Genomic DNA, 21,848 nt, shown 5'->3' on the forward strand with positions numbered 1-21,848 from the left:
GATTTTGAGGGTTAGCACCACTCACTGAAGTTCACAGGCTTTAGTAATTCAGGTCTGTGTGTTTTTATTTGGTTAGATGGTTGGGTTTTGGTGGTTGGTTTGTTTGTATGTTTGTGTGTTTTAGCTTTATGATCTTTTTTGGCATTAATGGCAAGTTGGTGGAGTTTCCTTATATTCTGTAAGTTTCAGGTGTTGATGTAAGATATTTGGGTAGAAAATTAAAAGAGGAAGAAGATAGGTGTGGAAACTGAAAAATCAGATGAAAGAATGTGTTTATGGTCATAGACTTCTGTGCTCTTGAAGGAGACTCCTTTAGCAGAACTACATTTGCCTCCTTTTGTTGAGAATTAATTCTACCTGTTCTCTCAAAGCTGCCATAGGTGTGCGTTTCCCATTGTTTGCTGTAAGTAGATGAAAAAGTCCTTTCTGGGATATCTGTTTATAAAATATAAGAATGGTGTGTTCTTTTCAAATGGAGATTTGGGTGACTGAATCCTGAGCTAGCTTTTATTACTGCAGTGTAGTTGGTGGCCAAGTCGTTATAACTTCAGAACTGTCCATGGCTCCAACCAACACAATTTTATGGTTACCAGTCACCACCTTGGTCTCTTTAAAAGTGAACTCCTCTGAAAGGCTTTCCTTCTATATACACACCTGTACAAACATTAAACACCCCTTTCTACCAGGGGCTGTGAAACATTTGAAGTGCATTTTCTGTAAGACAGAGATCCCCACCTTCTTCTTAGGGGCGCTCAGAAAGGAGGGAAAGTGATTGGGAGACAGGAGACCCCTCTGACATTCCTGGGGTCTGCCTCCTCAGCCAGGGGCCCCATCAGCCAGAAGCCCTGTACCTGAACAGCCTCTTCTCTCTCTCGGGTCACTGTGGCTGGTTTGATCCTTTTGTTGTCTGTTGATTCTAATCCTGCTTGAAGAGCTTATCTTTAACATGGAAAGGACACCCTGCTTTTTATTCCCCTGAAGTTTTTAGAGCACCCCATGCAGCTCACTGCTGCACACAGAAATGGTGTGGTGAGGACGCTTCCAGCTCCAGTAACCAGCACCACCAGCAACCTCATCTCAGGTCTCTGCTGAAACTTCCTCCGTGGAAGCTTTCTCTGCTCCCCTGTCTGACACGACCCCCTTGGCTCTGTCTCTAGCCCCTTATCCTGCTGTTGTTACCGCATAGCATTTTCACTAGCTGACACCATCAAGTAGTCAGTCCCTGTCACAGAGCCTGAGACACTTCTCTCCCCCTCTCCCTCCTCAGGAGCGTCAGCTCTGTGAAGGCAGGGAGTTTCTTACATTCACTGTCAATCCCCAAATGCCCAGCTTGTGTCTGGCCCACTACATACATTTAACAGGGATTTACTGACTGACTGATTGACAGTTCAGGAGGTGAGTAGATGACTGGAAGGATGCGTGGCGTGGATCATGTGACCATGTAGCAGCAGCAGATGAGGTCAGGAGATATTTAGTGTCTCTTCATATGCCATAAGGGGCAGAAAGTGGCCTTTGACCTTCCATGATGCTGTGGCAGGGGAAGTAGGGTGAGCAAACTAACCTGCTTTCCTTGTTAAGTGGCTGGCATCTGACATGGAGAGAGGGACAGCCTGAGGCCGCTCCCCAAGCTCCATGTGAATGTCCCACCTCTCTGGCCCAGGGACCCCTGGCATCAGGCTGGCAAACTCACCAAAGCAGCAGGCTCCCACCACACCTACGCTCCCCAGACACAGCTCATTGTCTTGCCCTTTTGCCTTAGATTTACGTGCAAAATGCCTACACAAATTAAGACTTGAATGTTATCAACTTCACAGTTCTAGCCATCGGTTCTAAAAATAGTCATGTTGTGCAATTTGAGAAAGCCATGAAGTTCACAGATTTACAGATGAGTCTCTCCCAAGCAGAAGGCAGCTGTGCAAACAAAAACATTCATCTGTGGGATTCACGTCTGTGTGCGCCCTCGTGTGTTCCCAAGTTTTCTGGAAGAGAACATTGGACATGGTTCTCTTAGGCTGCAGTTAATCGTGGTGGGTGGGACGTGTCTGGGGGACATGTGCTCAGTGGGTGAGGCCGGGGGTGGCGAGCAGGGGATCCCTTTTCTACCTGCAGCAGTGGGTCCCAGGGGCTGCAGAAATTGCTGAGGGTGAGGCCGCTGAGTCAGGATGCCCCCACCCCACATCTGTAGGCACGTGTGTTTACTACTGCCTCAACTCCTGTCCTTTCTGAAACAACAGAATACTTGTAGCCAGGGCTGTGTAGGCTGGAGAACCAGTAAACAGCACAGGAAAGTGAGCACCAGCAGGAAATGAGACTTGTAAAAAGTAAGATGATGTGTAAAAAACCATAAAAGTATAAACAAGGTATAAAAGGATTTTGTTGTATGTGTTAATTTTCTTATTTATTTATTTCCAGCTTTATTAAGATATACTTGATATGGACACTTTGTAAGCGTAAGATCTACCATGTGTGGATTTGCTACACTTGTGTATTGTAGTATGATTACCTCCAAGAGGTTAGCTAAAAGCTCCCTCATGTCACATAATTACCATTTCTTTTCTGTGGTGAGAACATCTAAGCTCTTCTCTCTTAGCAACTTCTGAGTATTTGTACAGTATTGTTAACTGTAATCACCACGCCGTGCATTGGATCCCAGGTAGTAGGACCTCCTACGGGCTTACAGGACTAATAGAGGTCCCAAGAGGTTGTGGCCCTACTGACTAGCCTCAGACTCAGTGGTCTATGACATGAATTCCTCCGTGTCAGTGACACCTCAAAATCGTCAAGAGTATCAGCTCTCACTAGTTGTACAGTCTTCCTTACTTTTCTAATATAGCTTTGAGATTTATTATGGCAAAGGTACCAGTATTTATTTTGCTGCTTTATTATCTTATATGGGGCATATGCTATAAAAATAAATGAGCAGTCTCCCTGGATTTGTGTTTGTGTGTGTGTGGTGTTTTGTTTTTTGTTTTGTTTTTGTTTGTTTGTTTTTTGCTTTTGAATTTCTGTTGGTTTTCTCTTTGATTGTCTGATGGTATACTGGGATTCTTCTGTCAGGTCTTTCTAGTGCCTTATGTTCTATTGCATTCAGTATTTGTGTGTCTTATACATGTATGTGTTTCCTTGATTTAGTATTTGTTTGACTCAACACTCTGTCATTAGTCTGGGGCTTGGACAGTCTTCTTTAAACCCCTTTATTGCCGGGACAAGCAACCTCTGAAGTCTGGACTACTCCGTCAGAAGTCAAGTAGGAGGCTCTGGGGAGGGAGCACTGAATCCAGGATGCTAGGCTACTAGGGAGTCCTCAGACACAGGGAAGATTAACTGCAGAGAACTCTCACGGAGCCCTGTATCAGAGTCTAAGACCTGGCTTCATCCGACTGTCTGCAACTGCCAGTGCTGGACACCTCACACCAAACTACAAACAAGACAGGAACACAAACCCACCCATCAGCACACAGACTGCCTTAAAGCCATATTAACCTCACAGATAGCCTAAAACACACCACCTGACACAGCCCTCCTCATCAGAGAGAAAAGACACAGAGCCACACACTGGAAAGCAGGCACCAGACCCCCCCACCAGGAAGCCTACTCAAGACACTGGACAAACCCCACCACAGGGGGCAGAGGGCAGAAATGAGGAATTGCTACCAGGCAGCATAGGGAAAGGAGACAGCAAATCGTATAAATTAGACAAAATAAGAAAACAAAGAAACACCATGCAGGCGAAGGAGCAGGAAAAAACCCCACAAGACCAAATAAATGAAGAGGAAATAGGAAAATTGCCAGAAAAAGAATTCAGAGTAATGATGGTAAAGATGATCCAAAATCTCGACAACAAAATAGAGGAAATACAAGAAACAGTTAATAAGGACTCAGAAGAGCTAAAGAGCAAACAAACAGTAATGAACAACAAAATAACTGAAATTAAAAATACTCTAGGTGCTATAAACAGCAGAATAACTAAGGCAGAAGAACGAATAAGTGAGTTGGAAGATAGAATGGGGGAAATAACTGCCACAGAGCAGGAAAGAGAGAAAAGAATAAAAAGAATGGAAGACAGTCTCAGAGACCTTGGTGACAACATTAAGCGCACCAACATTCGAATCATGGGCATCCCAGTAGAAGAAGAAAAAAAGAAAGGGTCTGAGAAAATATTTGAAGAGGTTATAGTGGAAAACTTCCCCAACATGGGAAAGGAAATAATTAACCAAGTCCAAGAAGCACAGAGAGTCCCATACAGAATAAACCCAAGGAGAAATACCCTGAGGCACATATTAATCAAAGTAATGAAAATTAAACACAAAGAAAAAATATTAAAAGCAGCAAGAGAAAAGCAACAGATAACATAGTGGGGAAAACCCATAAGGATAACAGCTGATCTTTCTGCAGAAACTCTGCAGACCAAAAGGGAATGGCAGGATATACTGAAAGTTCTGAAAGAGAAAAACCTACAGCCAAGAATACTCTACCCAGCAAGAATCTCCTTCAGATTCAACAGAGAAGTCAAAAGCTTTACAGACAAGCAAATGTTAGGAGAATTCAGCACCACCAAACCAGCCTTACAGCAATTGCTTAAGGAACTTTTCTAAGTAGGAAACACAAGAGAAGGAAAAGACCTACAAAAACAAACCCAAAACCATTAAGAAAACGGTAATAGGAAAACACATATCGATAATCACCTTAAATGTAAAAGGATTAAATGCTCCAACCAGAAGACACAGACTGGCTGAATGGATACAAAAACAAGACCCTTCTATATGCTGCCTACAAGAAACCCACTTCAGACCTAGGGACACATACAGACTGAAAGTAAAGGGATGGAAAAAGATATTCCATGCAAGTAGAAGTCAACAGAAAGCTGGAGTAGCAATACTCATATCAGACAAGTTAGACTTTAAAGTAAAGACTATTACAAGAGACAAGAAAGGACTACATAATGATCAAGGGATCCATCCAAGAAATATCTATGCCCCCAACATAGGAGCACCTCAATACATAAGGCAAATGCTAACAGCCATAAAAGGGAAATCAACAGTAACACAATAATAGTAGGAGACTTTAACACCCCACTTACACCAATGGACAGATCATCCAAACAGAAAATAAATAAGGACACAGAAGCTTTAAATGACACATTAGACCATCTTGACTTAATTGATATTTATAGGGCATTCCATCCAAAAACTGCAGAATACACTTTCTTCTCAAGTGCAAATGGAACATTTTCCAGGATAGATCACATCTTGGGTCACAAATCAAGCCTCAGTAAATTCAAGAATATTGAAGTTATATCAAGCATCTTCTCTGACCACAACACCATGAGACCAGATATCAGTTACAGGAAAAAAACTGTAAAAAATACAACCACATGGAGGCTAAACAATATGCTATTAAACAACCAAGAAATCACTAAAGAAACCAAAGAGGAAATCAAAAAATATCTAGAAACAAATGACACTGTAAACATAACAACCCAAAACCTATGGGACACAGCAAAAGCAGTTCTAAGAGGGAAGTTTATAGCAATACAGTCCTACCTCAAGAAACAAGAAAATTATCAAATAAACAACCTAACCTTACACCTAAAACAGTTAGAGAAAGAAAAACAAAAAAAACCCAAAGTGAGCAGAAGGAAAGACATCATAAAGATCAGATCAGAAATAAATGAAAAAGAATGAAGGAAACAGTAACAAAGATCAATGAAACTAAAAGCTGGTTCTTTGAGAAGATAAACAAAATTGTTAAACCATTAGCCAGACTCATCAGGAAAAAAAGGGAGAAGATGCAAATCAAGAGAAATAGAAATGAAAAAGGAGAAGTAACAACTGACACCACAGAAATACAGAAGATCATGAGAGACTACTGCAAGCAACCATATGCCAATAAATTGGATAACCTGGAAGAAATGGATACATTCTTAGAAAAATACTATCTTCCAAGACTGAACCATGAAGAAATAGAAACTATGAACAGACCAATCACAAGTACTGAAATTGAGACTGTGATTAAGTCTCCCAACAAACAAAAGCCCAGAGCCAGATGGATTCACAGGTGAATTCTATCAAACATTTCGAGAAGAGCTAACATCTATCCTTCTCAAACTCTTCCAAATTATAGCAGAAGGAGGAACACTCCCAAACTCATTCTACGAGGCCATCATCACCCTGATACCAAAACCAGGCAAAGATGTCACAAAAAAAAGAACATGACAGGCCAATATCACTGATGAATATAGATGCAAAAATCCTCAACAAAATACTAGCCAACAGAATCCAACAACACATTAAAAGGATCATACACCATGATCAGGTGGGGTTGATCCCTGGGATGCAAGGATTCTTCAATATACGCAAATCAGTCAATGTGATACATCATGTTAACAAACTGAAGGATAAAAACCACATGATCATCTTGATAGATGCAGAAAAAGCTTTTGACAAAATTCAACACCCATTTATGATAAAAACTCTCCAGAAGATGGGCATAGAGGGAACCTACCTCAACATAATAAAGGCCATGTGTGACAAACCCACAGCAAACATCATTCTCAATGGTGAAAAGCTGGGAGCATTCCCTCTAAGATCAGGAACAAGACAAGGATGTCCACTCTTGCCACTACTGTTCAACATAGTTTTGGAAATCCTTGCCACAGCAATCAGAGAAGAAAAAGAAATAAAAGGAATCCAAATTGGAAAAGAAGTAAAACTGTTACTGTTTGCAGATGACATGATACTATACATAGAAAATCCTAAAGATGCCACCAGAAAACTACTTGAGCTAATCAGTGAATTTGGTAAAGCTGCAGGATACAAAATGAACACACAGAAATCTCTTGCATTCCTATACACTAACAGTGAAAGAGCAGAAAGAGAAATTAAGGAAACTCTCCCATTTACCATTGCAACAAAAAGAATAAAATACCTAGGAATAAACCTGCCTAAGGAGGCAAAAGACCTGTATGCAGAAAACTATAAGACACTGATGAAAGAAATCAAAGACGATACAAACAGATGGAGGGACATACCATGTTCTTGGATTGGAAGAATCAACATTGTGAAAATGACTATCCTACCCAAAGCAATTTACAGATTCAACACAATCCCGATCAAATTACCAATAGCATTTTTCACAGAACTAGAACAAGAAATCTTACGATTTGTATGGAAATGCAAAAGACCCCGAATAGCCCAAGCAATCTTGAGAAGGAAAGACAGAGTTGGTGGAATTAGGCTTCCTGACTTCAAACCATACTACAAGGCCACAGGGATCAAGACAGTATGGTACTGGCACAGAAATAGAAAGGAAGATCAGTGCAACAGAATAGAGAACCCAGAGGTAAACCGAAGCACATATGGGCACCTTATCTTTGACAAAGGACGCACGAACATACAGTGGAAAAAAAGACAGCCTCTTCAACAAGTGGCGCTGGGAAAATTGGACAGCAACATGTAAAAGAATGAAATTAGAACATTTCGTAACACCATACACAAAAATAAAACTCAAAATGGATGAAAGACCTAAATGTAAGGCCAGACACTATAAAACTCCATAGGCAGAACACTCTATGACATACATCAAAGCAACATCCTTTTTGACCCACCTCCTAGAATAATGGAAATAAAAACAAGAATAAACAAATGGGACCTAATGAAACTTAAAAGCTTTTGCACAGCAAAAGAAACCATAAACAAGACAAGAAGACAACCCTCAGAATGGGAGAAAATACTCACCAACGAAGCAACTGACAAAGGATTAATCTCCAGAATATACAAGCAGCTCATGCAGCTTAATACCGAAAAAGCAAATAACCCAATCCACAAATGGGCAGAAGACCTAAATAGACATTTCTCCAAAGAAGACACCCAGATGGCCAACAAACACATGAAAAGATGCTCAACATCACTAATCATTAGAGAAATGTAAGTCAAAGCCACAATGAGGTATCACCTCACATCAGTCAGAATGGCCATCATCGAAAACTCTAGAAACAATAAATGTTGGAGAGGATTTGGAGAAAAGGGAACTCTCCTGCACTGTTGGTGGGAATGTAAGTTGGTACAGCCACTATGGAAAACAGTATGGAGGTTCCTTAAAAAACTAAAAATAGGACTACCATATGATCCAGTAATCCCACTACTGGGCATATACCTGGAGAAAACCATAATCCAAAAAGAAACATGTACCATAATGTTTATTGCAGCACTATTTACAATAGCCAGGACATGGAAGCAACCTAAATGCCCATCAACAGATGAATAGATAAAGATGTGGCACATATATACAATGGAATATTACTCATCCATAAAAAGGAATGAAATGGAGCTATATGTAGTGAGGTGGATAGACTTAGAGTCTGTCATACAGAGTGAAGTAAGCCAGAAAGAGAAAAACAAATACTGTATGCTAACTCATATATACGGAATCTAAAAGGAAAAAAAAAAAAGGTACTGATGAACCCAGTGACAGGGCAAGAATAAGGATGCAGATGCAGAGAATGGACTGGAGGACACGGGGTTGGGGGTTGGGGGGCGAAGGGGAAGCTGGGATGAAGTGAGAGAGTATCACAGACATATATACACTACCAGCTGTAAAATAGATAGCTAGTGGGAAGTTGCTGTATAACAAAGGGAGATCAACTGGATGATTGGTGATGCCTTAGAGGGCCAGGACAGGGAGTGTGGGAGGGAGTCGCGGGAGGGAGGGGATATGGGCATATATGTACAAATACGGCTGATTCACTTTGGTGTACCTCAAAAGCTGGTACAAACGTGTAAAGCAATTATATTCCAATAAAGAGCTTAAAAAAGAAAAAAAATGAAATAAATGAGCATGATTTCCCCCTTTGCTGAAATAAATTATCTCTGACTTGGGGAAGGAAGTGAATGCTGCACCCTAGGTTACTGTGCTGTGAATTCCTGGTGGTGGTATGTTCCTGATCTTAGAAAAGGGGATTTCTTGGTCACCTTGCTCCAGATAACAGGTCCTTTGAGACCCTGCAGGCATCGCTTCTCCAGGCCAAATAATTCCAGCTCTTTTTTCCCGGTTCTAGTGTTCAGTTCTTTCACTCCCCCTGGCTGAGAATTCTCAGTTTTCCTCATTTTGCGATGCTGGGTGTGGAGGGCACAGCCCCTTCTGTGCCTTCTGTTGTTTCACGTTCACCCGGCAGCACTGTGCATGGCTGGGTTACCGCCACATGTGGGCCCACGTGACCTGGGGGCTCTTTTCTGCCATAATGAGTCCTTCCTGTCATTGTCCATGTGTGGTTTACCCAGCTCGTTTCTCCCCTTGCCTGTTTGCCTCTTCTACACGTATGATGTTGGGTTTGTTTCCGAGTAAAATAGCTTTGACCAAGTGGATTAAAGGGAGAACTGTGGGGAGATGTTGGGCTCATCGCTGTGTTTGTTATTGACAGAGAGGCAGCGTGTTTTAGTAAAATGAGCTTAAGCACCGGGGTTGGGGGATGGGTGAGAATGTGCTCTCCTGGTGGGCAGCTGTAAGCAAGTCACATGGCTCTCTCAGCCTCAGTGTCCACACAGGTTAACTGGGAATAATGATGCCCGTGTGGCAGAGTTGAGAGGATTAAATGAGATTGTATGGGTGCTTATTAAGATACCTCGATGTGCTCTTGGAATGTAGTAAGTTTGTAAGACCTGACTGTTATTTTTGTTAACATGGGTAGTGATTATACCTGTAATTATAACAGATAGGTTTTTTATCTGTTTATAGACTTTATAGAAAGTCTATGAAGTGGTTTAAGTTCCTTTTTACAAAGCCATGAGATACATACTTATCATAATGATAATTTTATAGAATACCCTCTCAAAACATGTAATCGGCTTTTACACAGAAGTAATTACTGTGACAAGCACAACCGGGAGGAGGGCAGGGAAAAGAGGACGAAGACATATGTCTTGCATTTTGACCACTGAGACGTCAGGTAGATGGATTCAAAAATCATGGAAAATTGGAAGAAAGAAGTGTCTCATATTTTTGCAGCCAGTTCCAAGCAGTCAGATTGTGCTAATATGAAATTGTTCTTCATTATCTGAGCTGTAGGTTGTAAATATTATCTTAGGAGACCCGGGGGTGGCAGAGTGGTGGTACAGCTTTAAGATTAAGCATGATTATGCTACTAATAGAACTTCTGTCCTAAACTGCACTTATTGGAGGTTAATGATACTAAAGAAATTTTTTCGGTATATTTTTTATGTGTTGTCTGCCGTCTTCGGTAGTGATGATGCCTTGCTCTAAACTAACAGTTTCCTCTGTGGGGTCTGCCCTCTGTGAGGGATCCTCTTATAAGGAGGCCCTTCTTGGAACTATTCTGAAGACCCCAGACTGAGCTCGAGGCCCCATGATGTTCCTCCAGGGGACTGCGGCTGTGGTCCCACCCAGCGGCTGCCTGGCCTCCCTGTGATGGAAATGAAAGATGAATTATCCTCAGCCTTGCATTTTGTTTTGAATTCGAAACCAGAATTGGCTGACCCTGGAGGCTATTTTAAGCAAGTGTCTTCATGTGTTCCTTTTATCTTGATGTTTGTCACTAAAGTGTTGTAAAAGTTCTCTTCCTGTTTGAAATAGGAGATCTGGTATCCCCACTTCTGATCTTTGAAACCCCTCAAGACTTCATTAAGTTAGACCTCCGTCTGCCTGGCTCAGAACTAGCAAGTCCCCTGGCGGCCTCGCCATCACAGCCTCCACCTCTTTCCTGCTTGCTTGGCTAGTCTCTCTTAAATGGCACCCCTGAGCTCTGGATTTTTTTCTTCCAGTGCAACCAATTTCTAACGTGCATATTTGGATTTCAGCCTACCTTTTCGAAGCAAATAATGGCCATAAACCCCTAGAGCAGCTGCCACAGGAACTGTGTTCCTCTCTCTCCCCTTTCCTGCCCATCTGCTCAAGGATGGCTGAGAATAACAGTGATTATCTGTGGGTTATCACCTGTGATGGGTCCCAGAAGCACTTTGATATCTTTCATGTCCTTTAGTCCTCACGGCCCCCATTTTACTCATGAGAAAGTATGAGACTTCCAGGGGTTATATAATATACCCCAAGTCATGAGCTTGTGACTCAAATCCAGTGTTGATCTGACTCTGAAATGTTTCTTGTCAGGACAAAAGGGAAGAGCCATCTGGTCTACCTCCTCCCTGCCTCTCCAAGCCTTGGAAATTGCCACTGGTTACTTGAGGATCCAGGTGGCCAGAGCCTCAGGGATGCGGGTTACTATACCCCAGGTTGATTGCATCTTCTGGCAGAGATGTCATTATATGAAGCTAAGTTAGGTTTCATGTCACCAAATGAAATGAGATAATACATGTAAAAGAACTTGGTAACACTATTCCAGTGCTTTGTGCTGTGGCCTGGGGATCTTTTCAATGAAAATACTGACTTTTTATAATATAGGATTTAATATTCTCTGTTTTGCTTTTTAAAACCAACATTCTAAAAATCTGTTAGATCATTTTATTTTGCTTGACACAGAGAGCATGATCTTTCTTTGCTTTTCACAAGAGCAAAAGCTCACGCATCGTCTCCCTTCCCTTCCCGGCAGCGCCCCATCATCTCCATCTGCTGGGGACACCGGGACTCGCGGCTGCTGATGGCATCAGGACCGGCCCTGTACGTAGTACGCGTGGAGCACCGGGTGTCCAGCCTGCAGCTGCTGTGCCAGCAGGCCATTGCCAGCACCCTGCGAGAGGACAAGGACGTCAGCAAGCTGACCCTGCCCCCCCGCCTTTGCTCCTACCTCTCCACTGCCTTCATCCCCACCATCAAGGTAAAGCCCTCCCCCTCCTCCCTCCTCACCCTGCTGGCTGGCTACCTGCCTGCCCCCCGGAGGGACCGCCGGGAGGAGAGCAGAGTCAGGGAGATGGCAAGAGGCCCAGAGCAGGAGCACAGAAGTCGTGTGGCTCCTCCAGAGTTGCGCTGTGGTCCTCCCTGCGTGCCGTCCATCCCTAGCGTCAGTGTCCACAGGGGTTTGCCTTGTGTGATGGACATGAGCTTTCTTGGGGCAGAGGCAGTATTCTGAGCCTGACTGCTATGGCCTCCCAATGATCAGTCTGTCCTTTCAATCCTGATTTGTGGGCAGATGCTGCCATGTTCCCACGTGAGAAAGCAGATAACATGTTCCTAGAAGTCAAGTAACTCGCTCCATTAATAGTTACAGGAGTGGTCAGGATTGAGCCCAGTTCAGTCCTAGGACCTGCGTTGCTCACCCCTGTGCTGAGGAAGCCGACCCCACCCAGCACTCGCTGTCGGCCGTCCTGTATACGGGTTGTAACCTGGAAACTAGTCTGGAAACAGTGGGAGTGTGTGAGTAGAGCTGCCAGTTGCTGTTCAAGGGTGGATTTCCCCCCTTAACCTCAGGCCCTTTGCACTGTAGGTTCTTTTCTGTATTCTCTTTTATATTTTCTATCTTTGCTTCTAAGTGTCAGATTGGCTTGTTGGTTACTTTTTTTTCTAAAACATCAGAGTTTTAGAACCTATTAAGATTTGTTTTTCAAGTTGGCTTACAGTCTTGGTTCTGCAATAGTGATTCTCAGCCCTGGCTGCACAATGACATCACCCGGGGAGTTTTTAGGAAATGCACATGCTCAGGCTCACCCACTGCCAGGGATTCCAGTTTCATTGTCTAAGGTGGGATCCTGGTTTAGGTATTTTTCAAAAGCTCCCAAGAAGGTCTTTTATTTTATTATTATTATTAGTATTATTATTTTTGGTTGTGCCGTGCAGCATGTGGGATATTAGTTCCCTGAATAGGCACTGAACTGGGGCCCCAGCAGCAGAAGCACAGAGCCCTAACCACTGGTCTCCTGACACGCACCTGGAGCTGCGAGTCCCTGTTTCACAGCACGTAGTTGACCCTCCCCAAGCTGCAGCCAGTGCAGAGTCATCAGTGACGCCAACCCTCTTCCTTCTGTGTCCTGCCTCCAGCCCCCAATTCCAGACCCCAACAACATGCGAGACTTCGTCAGCTACCCATCGGCCGGCAGCGAGCGTCTGCACTGCACCATGAAGCGCACGGAGGACGACCCGGAGGTGGGCGGCCCCTGCTACACGCTCTACCTGGAGCACCTGGGCGGGCTCGTGCCCATCCTCAAGGGGCGGCGCATCAGCAAGCTGCGGCCCGAGTTCGTCATCATGGACCCGCGGACAGATGGCAGATCAGGTGGGCCCTCCCTCCGAGGCACTGAAGCGCTGTTGAGTGTGGTGCGGTGATGGGACAGGCTTCCCGGCAACCTGTGTGGAGGTGGAGCCTGTGGGTGAAACGTGCGCCCGTGTTGGCTGGCGAGGAGCATCCTTGAAGCTGCTCCATTTCCAAAATCCTGTTAAAGTTAACGACTCTCTTCGTGTCCTTTCTGACGGGTTTTTAACAGTGTTTTGCATGGCTTCGTGTGGCCGGGGCTGTGGATAGAGGCAGTGTGGGCTCCGGTCAAGGGGAGGTTGGCTCTGGCTTTCTGGGAATGGCGGCTTCCTCTGTTGGTTATTCATCAGGTGCCACTGAGGACCTTAGTGTCCTATGGAGACAGTTGGGAAGTAGTAGCGAGGTGCTGTCTCTGCCCCCCAAGGGGGAACCATAGAATTAACGTTTGCAGACCTTCGGCCCACTAGAGTCTTGCTTCTGCTCCTCGCTAGTCCACTGTTAACCGCTTTGTAGCTGACTGCCAAGAAAAATGTCTTGCTCATCCATAGAGGTTTTGGCGTGATGAACCACCCCACCCTTCCAGAAACTCTCCTAGACTGGTCTTCATGACTCAATGGATGTATCGCGGTGCTCTCTGCATACCTCTCTCTGGAAGCCTCCAGAGGGAAGGAACCGTGTCCTTTTTGTTGGTACCATGTGTGCTAGCCCAGGGTCCCCACCTGGTGACTGTCCCCCCCCCCCCCACCTGGTGGCCTGCATGTCCCTGTCAGCAGAAACTGCCAGCCTGAAGGTTCTGCCACTCCCTGTAGAGTCTTGCCCTCTGCCCCTCACTGGTGTCCCTTGGGGCACATGGTGGTTGTCGTGCTGGAGCCCTGTCTGACCCCCTGAATCCCGGGGACCTGGGGAAGGGAACTGATGCATCCTTGTACCCCCAGGGCCTAACGGCACCTGACCCTGAAACAGCACAAGTTGAATTGGGTTTGTTTTCATTAGTTCACCCTTGCTGTCTCCACTTCCCATCTCCCAGTCATGGTCCCACCCATTAGACTGGCCTCTGCTCCTCGTTATGTCCCAAAGCCATGTGTCATGAGATGACCAGAGTCATCCTAGTGTCACAGTGCAGTGGCTTTCTCAGCCTCCTTGCCCCTCCAGTGTTTTATGCAGTTGATCCACCTCTGTCTGCTTTTCTTTATTCACTCAGCATCTGTGGCAACATTCTGTTACCAGTGTTGGTATATAAAATTGAAAGCAGTAAAACTGTATTTACATGAGTCCGGTTTTTTGTCTTTAAGAGCGGGGAGAGCAAGTAGAGGGATTGGAGGCTGGTGAGCGGGCAGGTAGAGACAGGAAGGCAAAGTGGGGAACAGGAGAGCAGTGGACGTTAACTTGGAAGGAAAATGTGTTTCAGGGGACAGGAAAGAGGAGAGCCATTGATGATGAGCATGGCCAAAGGAGGGGGCGTGTGAAGGGCTGAGTGGCACACGCATCCCATCTTCTCATGGACGGGTTCCTCCCAGCCATGTGACTTCATAAAGCCTGTGCTTCTGTTCCCTGGGTGTGTGAATCCCTGGCTGGAGAACAGGAAAGAAGCAGGGGGCAGGCGGGGTGCCTCGGGCACTGGGACCGCAGCCCCTAAGACCATGCTTGCTCGGAGTGCAACCCTGCCGGCCCCACACCTGCTTCTCCTTAAAGCTCACATGTGTCAGCTTGAACCACACCAGACTGGCTCGGTCACTAATGGTCCTGTGAGGAAGGAGATGCTTTATTTTATTTTTGTATTTAAAAGAAGTTAAAAGCTGTAAAGCAAAGTGATTCAATAATGTGTATTTGGTGCCTACTTTGTACATGGTCGGTCCTTGAACCTCCTGTGGTTGTGAATCAACGCCAGGGTGTCTGTGCTTTCAAGGAGTTTATAATCCCTTTTGGACGGTAAGACAACACTTGAAAATTTCATTTAAAAAAGTCAAGATTTAAATACCTTGAGACAAAAATAGAAGATGTGTCACAGGCAGAATATGACTAATTGCCAACTGAATGGCGAATGAAAACGGGTGCAGAGGAGGAAAAGCTCCCTGACATGGAGAAGCCAGGAATTTCTCATCGTGAGAAGCTGATTAACTCTTTCAAGCCTCCACATCACTGTTTCTCAAATGTGGTCCATGGACCACCTCCCTATAAGTCACTGGGAATACTTAAATATAGATTCCTGGGCCTGCCCCTTAGGTTAACTCAGCAGGTCTGGGGCAGAGCCTAGAAATCTGCAACTTACTGGGTGCCCAGGTGATTGTTGTGTTTTAAAGTTTGTGATCCACTGTTATAGATGTTCTCCAAGCAACTTAACAAATATGTTCCTCAAAATTACCATTGTGTGTTTTTGTAATAGATAGCGTGAGTCCCAGTGATTTTTTTTTTTAAGCAAAAATCCACTGGTTTTCAAAAGGAATCCTTAGAGCTTACTATGGACTGAATTGTGTGCCCCCCAAATTCACATGTTAAAGCCCTAACCCCTAGTGTTACTGTATTTGGAGATAGGGCTTTTAGGGGGTAATTAACGCTGTCGCGATGCTGGGGTCCTAATCGGATAGGATTGATAGCTTTATAAGAAAACGAGGAGGGAGAGCACTCTCTTTCTCCCGCCACGTGCACACACCAAGGAAAGGCCACAGGAGCACATGGTGAGACGGTGTGGGTCTGCAAGCCAAGGTCATGGCCGTGCTGGCACCCTGACCTTAGGGCTTCTCAGCCTTCATTACCGCATGAGACAGTTCCCAGCCTCTTGCTCTCTCTTCCTATATGTGTGTGTGGAGAACCCTAAGACAGATGGTAGTACTGAGAAGTGGGGTGCTGCTGAAACAGATGCCTAAAGGTGTGGAAGCAGGTTTGGCGCGGGGTCCTGGGTAGAGGCTGGAGGAGTTCTGAGGGCCACCTTAGAAATATGGAAGTTAGGGTGATTTCTGGTGAGGTCTCAGGCAGAATGAGGAGCATGTTGTTGGGAACTGGAAGAAAGTGACCCTTGTTATAAAGTGACAGACAGCTTGGCTGAACTGTGGTCTGATGTTTTGTGGAAAATAAAACTTGCAAGCCAGTGAAACTGGGCATTTACCTCAGGAGATTTCTAAGTGATTTTGAGGAGTGGCTTGGTTCACCTACACTGCTTATAGCAAAACCAGAAAGGGGAGGATGAATTGAAGAAGGACTTGTTAAGCACAAAGGAACCAGAACTTGAGGATTTGGAAAATTCTCAGCCTGTCCACACAGGAAGAGTTGAAGGCAGGCTTTGGACATCTTGGATTTGCTGGGATGGGATGACAGAGCTATTTGTAGGAATGTACTCTGTTTTTCAAGAGGGAAAATGACCCCAACAGCGATTCAGACCTTGGTTTCAATAGGCAAGACAGCCTCAGCCCAGAGCCTTGAGCCCCAGCCTGGCAGACCACAGAGGTAACACAGAATATTGAGCCAAAGGGGGTTATTCTTGAGTCTTAAGATCTAATGGAATTCCCCTTACTAGGTTTTGGACTTGCCTAGGACCCATCACCCTTTCCTTCTTTCCTTTTTCCCCTCCCTTTTGAAATGAGAATCTCTCTCCTATGCCTGTCTCACAGCTGTATTTTGGACGCACATAACTTGTCTGCTTTCACTTGCTCACAGCTGGAAAGGAATTTTGCCTCAGTGTGGATTGTACTTTAAGTTTCACCCACACCTGATTTAGATAATATTTAGATGAGACCTCGGGCTTTAGATGAGAGTGTTGATGCTGGAATGAGGTAATGAGACTTCGGGGGCTCTTGGGATGGGATGAATGTATTTTGCATGGGAGCTTAACATGAATTTGAGCAGGGCAGCAGGAGTGGGATGCTATGGACTATATTTGGAGTTAGGGCTCTTAGGGGGCTATTAAGGTTGAACAAGGCTGGAAGGGTGGGGTCCTGATGCAGTAGGATTGGTGGCCTTGTAAGAAAAAGAAAAAGAAGAGAGATCTCTCTCTCTCTCTTCACATGCGCACACTGAGGAAAGACCTTGTGAAGACACAGTGAAGGAGGGGACCATCAGCAAGAAAGGAAGAGAGCTCTTACCAGACCCTGACCCTGCTGGCACCTTGATCTTGGACTTCTAGCCTCCCAAACTGAGAAAATAAATTGCTGTTGTTTAAGCCCATGTCTGGTATTTTCACCATAAGCTTCTTGTCATAGACACCTTTGCTGTGAGCATTTTTGCTGTGAAAAATAAAATAACTGATTGACAGTTTGGTTTGACAGTTTGGTTTCAGCTGGTTGAAATGCACTAGCATTTCTCCCAGTTAGTAACATTATTGATGACTTTATTGGGATGACAGATGACGATCATTTGCCCCAAGAGTTGGTTTCTTATTTTAAAACACACTATATTGGAGAAGGAGGCTGAGAGCCTCAAAGGTGCAGAGTTGAACCTATGTTTCTCATAGAACTTTGCAACATCTATTAATGGACACGTGACAATATGCCAGGAACACAAACAACAGCGTAGGGGCTTTCCCAATGCAACACAAAGCTCAGCTACAAATATACATCTGAGTATTTGGATACTGGTATCTCTTCTTTTTTTTTTTTTTTTTTCTTGGCCATACTGCACGGCATGCAGGATCTTAGTTTCCCGACCAGGGATTGAACCTGTGCCCCCTGCAGTGGAAGGGCAGATTCCTAACCACTGAACTGCTAGGGAAGTCCCAAGGTATCTCTCTTAAGGAAGGAAGAAATTTGGCCAAAAAAAAAAAGTGCAGTGTCAAATGAGGAGACAAATCAACAAGCAAAAAAATAAAACATATGAATGAAAGTTTTGGAAGACAAGTGCTTACGTTTAACCCACAAAATAAAATCAGTTATTAGCACAGTATTGCCATGAATCAATACACATCCTAAATGTATTCATATATTTTCTATTTCACAATAGTCTTTTTAATTTTGTTATTCATTTCCCATGTTTTATTATGTCCTTTCTAATGCCCTTATTTTATTTTTTATTAATTGTATGGCAAAATTACACACTAGGGAGACAGAATAAAGTAGTTATAAATGTCTGTGCCCCTCTTCCCTAAAAAGAACTCATATGTTGAAATTCTAATGCCTGATGTGATGATATTAGGAGAGCTGGGCCCTTTGGGAGGTGATTAGGTCATGAGGGCAGAGCCTTTATAATTATGAGATGAGTGCATTATAAAAGAGACTGCAGGAAGATCCCTGGCCCCTTCTGCCATGTGAGGGCACGGTGAGAAGTCAGCAGTCTACAACCCCAAGAGGGCATGACCAGAATCCGGCCATGTTGGCACCCTGACCTTGGACTTCCGGCCTTTAAAACTGCAAGATATTAATTTCTGTTGTTTATAAGCCACCCCAGTATGTGGTGTTTTGTTATAGCAGCCCAAACAGACTAAGATGTTAGCGAAGAAAAAGACTGCATGGTGTGGTGTATAGCAGTGGTTAACAGGTAGGTCAGTGTTGAGTTGTACTACTGAACTTCCTCGGGTCAGTGGACTGGCTCTGCACTCATGAACACGTGACAGCGTTCTGTGGGCTCACACGCCTGTTTGAATCATGGCCAAGTGTCCTTTGATCCAGGAATAATTTGCAGTTATTTAATTATAAATGAAATAATAGAAAACACTACTCAGGGCGCATGATGGAACTCAGATGCACAGCACTCTAGCTTGCTGGGTGTAGGAGCTGTGCCACCCGCTTCAGGCAGCAGTTTAAGGGGGTGAGGTAGTAACATGGACTGGGCGTCAGCAGCCTTCCTGCCCAGTTGTTCTGCTCTGCCTCCCGCGGCCTCAGGCCCCTGTTCCCAGGTGTTACCTCCGTATGCTCAGAAATTTAGAGACGAGTTTGGCTTAACAGACTCATCCTTTCAAATGTAAATAGCTGTTTTGAATGATCAAATCACCATATTCTATAAATTATTTCATTTGCCTTTTTCTATTACCTGGCAAGGCTCTTGGAGCCTGGAGGGATGAGGCTTTACCAGCAAAGTGATTCTGAAGAATGGGGTACTTCGAGGGAGGGCAGAGCTGGGTTTTGGGTGGCAGTGGGTGCAAGGGGGTGAGGAAGGCAGCATAGGAGAAGGGATTTGGGAAGCATATCAAACATGAACTTCATCCACTCTTTGGTTTTGGGATGGCTTGCTCTGTGCACATCATCTTCTGCCTGATAGCCAGCTGGCTCCCATACAGGCACCTCAGCGGAGCCCATGGCTACTGCCGAAAGTCCTGCTGCTTGAGTCTCCTTCCAGCCATTGCCCGAAGCAGGCCAGAAGCTCCAGCAGGTGGAAGAGCCACCAGCAGCCTTGTGGCACTTCCAAGACCACCTGGCATCCAAACATAAATTTCTGGGAGTCCCTGAAACAGACTTGACACTTGTCTTAGTCCAGAGCAGGCCTGGAACCAGATGTCTTCCCAGGTCCCAGGTCAGCAGCAGGCCCTCGGGGGAGTCACCGAGTCAGCAAGCCCCTTGTTTGGCCTGGATTCCAGGGCTGCCGCAAACCCGTGGAGACCCAGATGGATGTCTGGTGTGTCGTGAGGCGCAACAACACAGCCGTTTTGGCTCCAGCTTTCTGCACAGTAAACAGGGCCAGACTGTTTTGTACATTCCAGAGGCATTAAAATTCATGCCCATTTTGATAGCAGTAGAAGTAATTGCCTACTTTTGCTTAGAAAATGTAAGCGCATAAAAATGTAGAAGGAAAACAACGTCCTTCTCTTTTCTGTTTCAGCCTCTAGACTTAAAACGATGGCCTGTTACAGTCAGCCTGTCCTCTGGTTTCTAGTAATGACCATTATTAGGGTCTAATTGACATCACTCCTCTAAATTTTGCTGGTTGCTGTTTTATCAGATGAAATCTATGGAAACAGCTTGATTTCCACGATGATTGACAGCTGCAACTGCTCAGACTCCAGTGACATTGAACTGAGTGACGACTGGGCTGCCAAGAAGTCTCCCAAAATCTCCCGAGCTAGCAAATCACCCAAACTCCCAAGGTAATCTCGGTCGTTGGGGGTGTGCTCCCTATTTTGTGTCTGGAGGGGTGTGTGTGTGTCGTGTCTGCAGCAGAATCCCACTGAAACCAACAGCTGAAGAGCACAGCCAGAGGGTGTCCCCACCTTTCATGTGGAAGATCCGCCTGCAATAATCACGGCTTCCTTCATCCTTTCCTTTGGGATCGAAAAAGACACCCTATAGGAAGTCTGCTAAACCTGCAGAAATTCCAGGAATGGTTAGCACTGACGGTGGGCGGCATGGGGTTGCCACAACCAGGGAGCTTGTTTTTCCTTCCAGTTTCAGAAAAATAAGAAAAAGGTTTTCCAGTGTATGTAATGCGTTAAAGAAAATGCAAAATTGCATGCCTATAATTCTGTAATAGGGAAAAAATAGTGAACTAAAAAAAAAGATCCTAAAGTTTTTCCTAAGGAGTTGCAAAAAAGCTGAGAGTAGATGGAAGGGCCTGAGGTGTTGTAGCTCAGAAACCCCACATGCCCCATCCTGGCTCCCTGACCTGAACACCACTTTTCTTATCTATGGAAGTTAAAGGGTGGACCTGATCTTCACTAAGATCCCTCTAGCTCTAAAATTCTGTGATGCTGTGCAAAACCAAGGTCTAATTCACATACAGACACAGCCCTGCCCAGATCTTAAACACACATATTCACGGTGCAGTTGACAACCCAGTGTATTCACCACCCAGTTGAAGATGAGATTTCCGTCACCCTGGAAAGTTCCCTGGGCCCTTCCTAGAGTAATCACTGTTCTGACTTCTGTCACCATAGATTAGTTTTGCTTATTCTTGAACTTCAAATAAATGGCATCAAACAATACATGCTCTTTTTTTTTGGGGGGGGGGTTGCTAAACGTAATGATTTTGATTCATGCATGCTGTTATGTACATCAATAGTTTTTCTTTTTTGCTCTATGAAATTCCCTTGTAATGAATATACTACCCTGTGTTTATTCCATTTACCAATTGATGGATATTTGGTAGTTTCCAGTTTGGAGCTATTATGAATAAAACCACTGTAGACATTCTTATACAAGACTTTCTATGGACCTATGCATTTGTTTACCCCAGGTATATACTTAGGAGGGGGGTTGCAGGGCCATGGGCTAGACATATGTTTAACTTTATTGGAAACTGCCAAACAGTATGCCAAGGTGCCTGTACCATTTTAAGTTCCCACCAGCAGTGTATGACAGTTCTCACTGCTTCCGTTCTTACCTACAGTTGAAGGTCACTTAAAAAAAAAAGTGTATGCATTCTGGTGGGTGGGAAGTGGTATCTGATTGTAGTTTAATCCTAGTATCTCCAATGATTGATGGTGCTAAGCAGGTGTTCATATGTTTGTTGGCCTTTTGGGCATCTTCTTTCTTGTTTTCTAACCATGAATCCTTTGGCCAGATACATGGATTGTTATATAATCTAATATTTGAATTTCTTCTTTTATGGTTAGTGCTTTTTTTTTGTCCTGTTTAGGAAATCTTTGTCTACCCTAAGGTCATGAAGACATTCTTCTGTTCTCTTCTGGATGCTTTATAAAGTTTTAGCTTTCACGTTTTGATCGCAGATTAATTTTTGTGTATTTGTAACTTAGGGGTGAATGTTAATTTTCTTACCATATAGATATCCATTTGCTCCAGCAACCTGATTAATTGCCTTTTTCTTCTTTATTCTAAGCTTG

At 44.4% G+C, this 21,848-nt stretch overlaps 1 protein-coding gene across 9 annotated transcripts in view; it reads left to right on the plus strand.

Moving 5' to 3' along the window:
- Positions 1-21,848, plus strand: part of TULP4 (TUB like protein 4) — a 228,360-nt gene that overhangs the window by 185,550 nt on the left and 20,962 nt on the right. For all 9 annotated transcript variants that reach the window (XM_057738408.1, XM_057738416.1, XM_057738414.1 and 6 more), the window contains 3 exons: positions 11,558-11,782; positions 12,940-13,174; positions 20,012-20,156. In XM_057738408.1, the coding sequence (XP_057594391.1) occupies positions 11,558-11,782; positions 12,940-13,174; positions 20,012-20,156 (605 nt within the window). The remainder of the gene's footprint in view (positions 1-11,557; positions 11,783-12,939; positions 13,175-20,011; positions 20,157-21,848) is intronic.

The sequence above is a fragment of the Hippopotamus amphibius genome, chromosome 6 (assembly GCF_030028045.1).
Source record: "Hippopotamus amphibius kiboko isolate mHipAmp2 chromosome 6, mHipAmp2.hap2, whole genome shotgun sequence".
NCBI classification, from domain to species: Eukaryota; Metazoa; Chordata; class Mammalia; order Artiodactyla; family Hippopotamidae; genus Hippopotamus; species Hippopotamus amphibius.